This window comes from Polypterus senegalus, unplaced genomic scaffold (genome assembly GCF_016835505.1).
Source record: "Polypterus senegalus isolate Bchr_013 unplaced genomic scaffold, ASM1683550v1 scaffold_741, whole genome shotgun sequence".
Taxonomy (NCBI): Eukaryota; Metazoa; Chordata; class Cladistia; order Polypteriformes; family Polypteridae; genus Polypterus; species Polypterus senegalus.
The window spans coordinates 17,501-18,817 of NW_024385819.1; the positions used below are offsets into that span (position 1 = coordinate 17,501).

Below are 1,317 nucleotides of genomic sequence, written 5' to 3' on the forward strand. Positions count from 1 at the left end.
GGACCTGATTTTGTTACTTAGAAAAAACTGAGCTGGTATAATAAGAAGTTAACTACTTCCTGAAATTACAAGTGATCATACTTTACAAGTAAAAGGAAAAAAAATATCTCTACAACCTCTTTGAGGTCTAAACGTTTTCTGTAACAGACTGATATTTTAGACCACATCTCATAGTGCATTACTGCCACTGGAAAACTATGCTAATAAAACTATATACAATTCATATACAATTTTATATAGTAATGATTGGGTAATTTAATTAAAAGAAAAAAGAAAACATATATATGCATACCTCAGGACTTTTCCTGTTCTGTAATATCTGTTTATCAGTTTCCTTGGTTGCAAAAAATCTGGTGCAGCCACGATTTAAATACTAAAAAAGGTGGGGGAAGGAGGAAAGACAAACAAATAGCTTTGGTTACAAATAAAAAAAATATAATATACAGAAATGTATCATACAAAATACCAAGTAAAACAATAGAAAAGAGATATTAAATTGCAATACACTACAGAACTGCAATACGTCATGCAGTGCCAAACAAGTTAAAAATGTTAACATTATCAAACTGTCATGTAAATATCATGATAATATCATACTTGTATCTCTAGTAGCTTCTCCTATCCCTACTATATATTTTGATTTCATTGTAAAAGAACTCCAGAGTCTGCCAGTAAATCACAATAAAATGGCAAACCAGTAATGAAGCAAAAATACAAAAAGTTATAAATTGTCCATAACTCAATGATGTTCCACTTCAGATCACATTGAAAAGGGCTATTAGGGTTAAACATTTATGGTGGCCCCAACAAAGCTTGATAAATAATGAAATGTAGTATCTAATAGGGCAGAAGGTGAGCAGTAAAATTATGACACCAAAAAGACTGTATTTTATCTAGGCTAATTTTCAACTCATTTAAATGTGTGTTTCAAAGAATAACAGTCAAAGAATAACAGGATTAATAACAGGATTAAGCTAAACAGAATTGTTTTACGCCCTTTACAAATTCAGAAAAAATATAACACATGTATCCTTAATTATTCCTTTGTTTTAGGAATTATGTGTTAGTAGCCTCGAAAAGGTGTGTGTTGGTTGAGGTAGCTAAATATGGTTTCCTAAAACTGAAGATGATGTTTAAAATGGTGAATTTAAAGCCATTACAATAATAAAAGCAAAATTAGATAATATCAGTTATTTTCAATTATATTTAGTGAGAAAAGGAACCAGCTTTGTTTGCTTTGATGAATGCTTAACGAATTTACAAAAGCAAATTAGGGATTTTAGGTTAAAGAGTGAAACAGAACAGAATCAGGTGCAA

General features: G+C 30.1%; 1 protein-coding gene across 1 annotated transcript in view; it reads right to left on the reverse strand.

Moving 5' to 3' along the window:
* Positions 1-373, reverse strand: part of LOC120522468 (unconventional myosin-VI-like) — a gene marked incomplete at both ends in the record, with an annotated part of 14,244 nt that extends 13,871 nt beyond the window's left edge. The window contains one exon of the mRNA XM_039743397.1: positions 293-373. Coding sequence (XP_039599331.1) covers positions 293-373 — 81 coding nt within the window. The remainder of the gene's footprint in view (positions 1-292) is intronic.
* Positions 374-1,317: the final 944 nt, after the last annotated feature.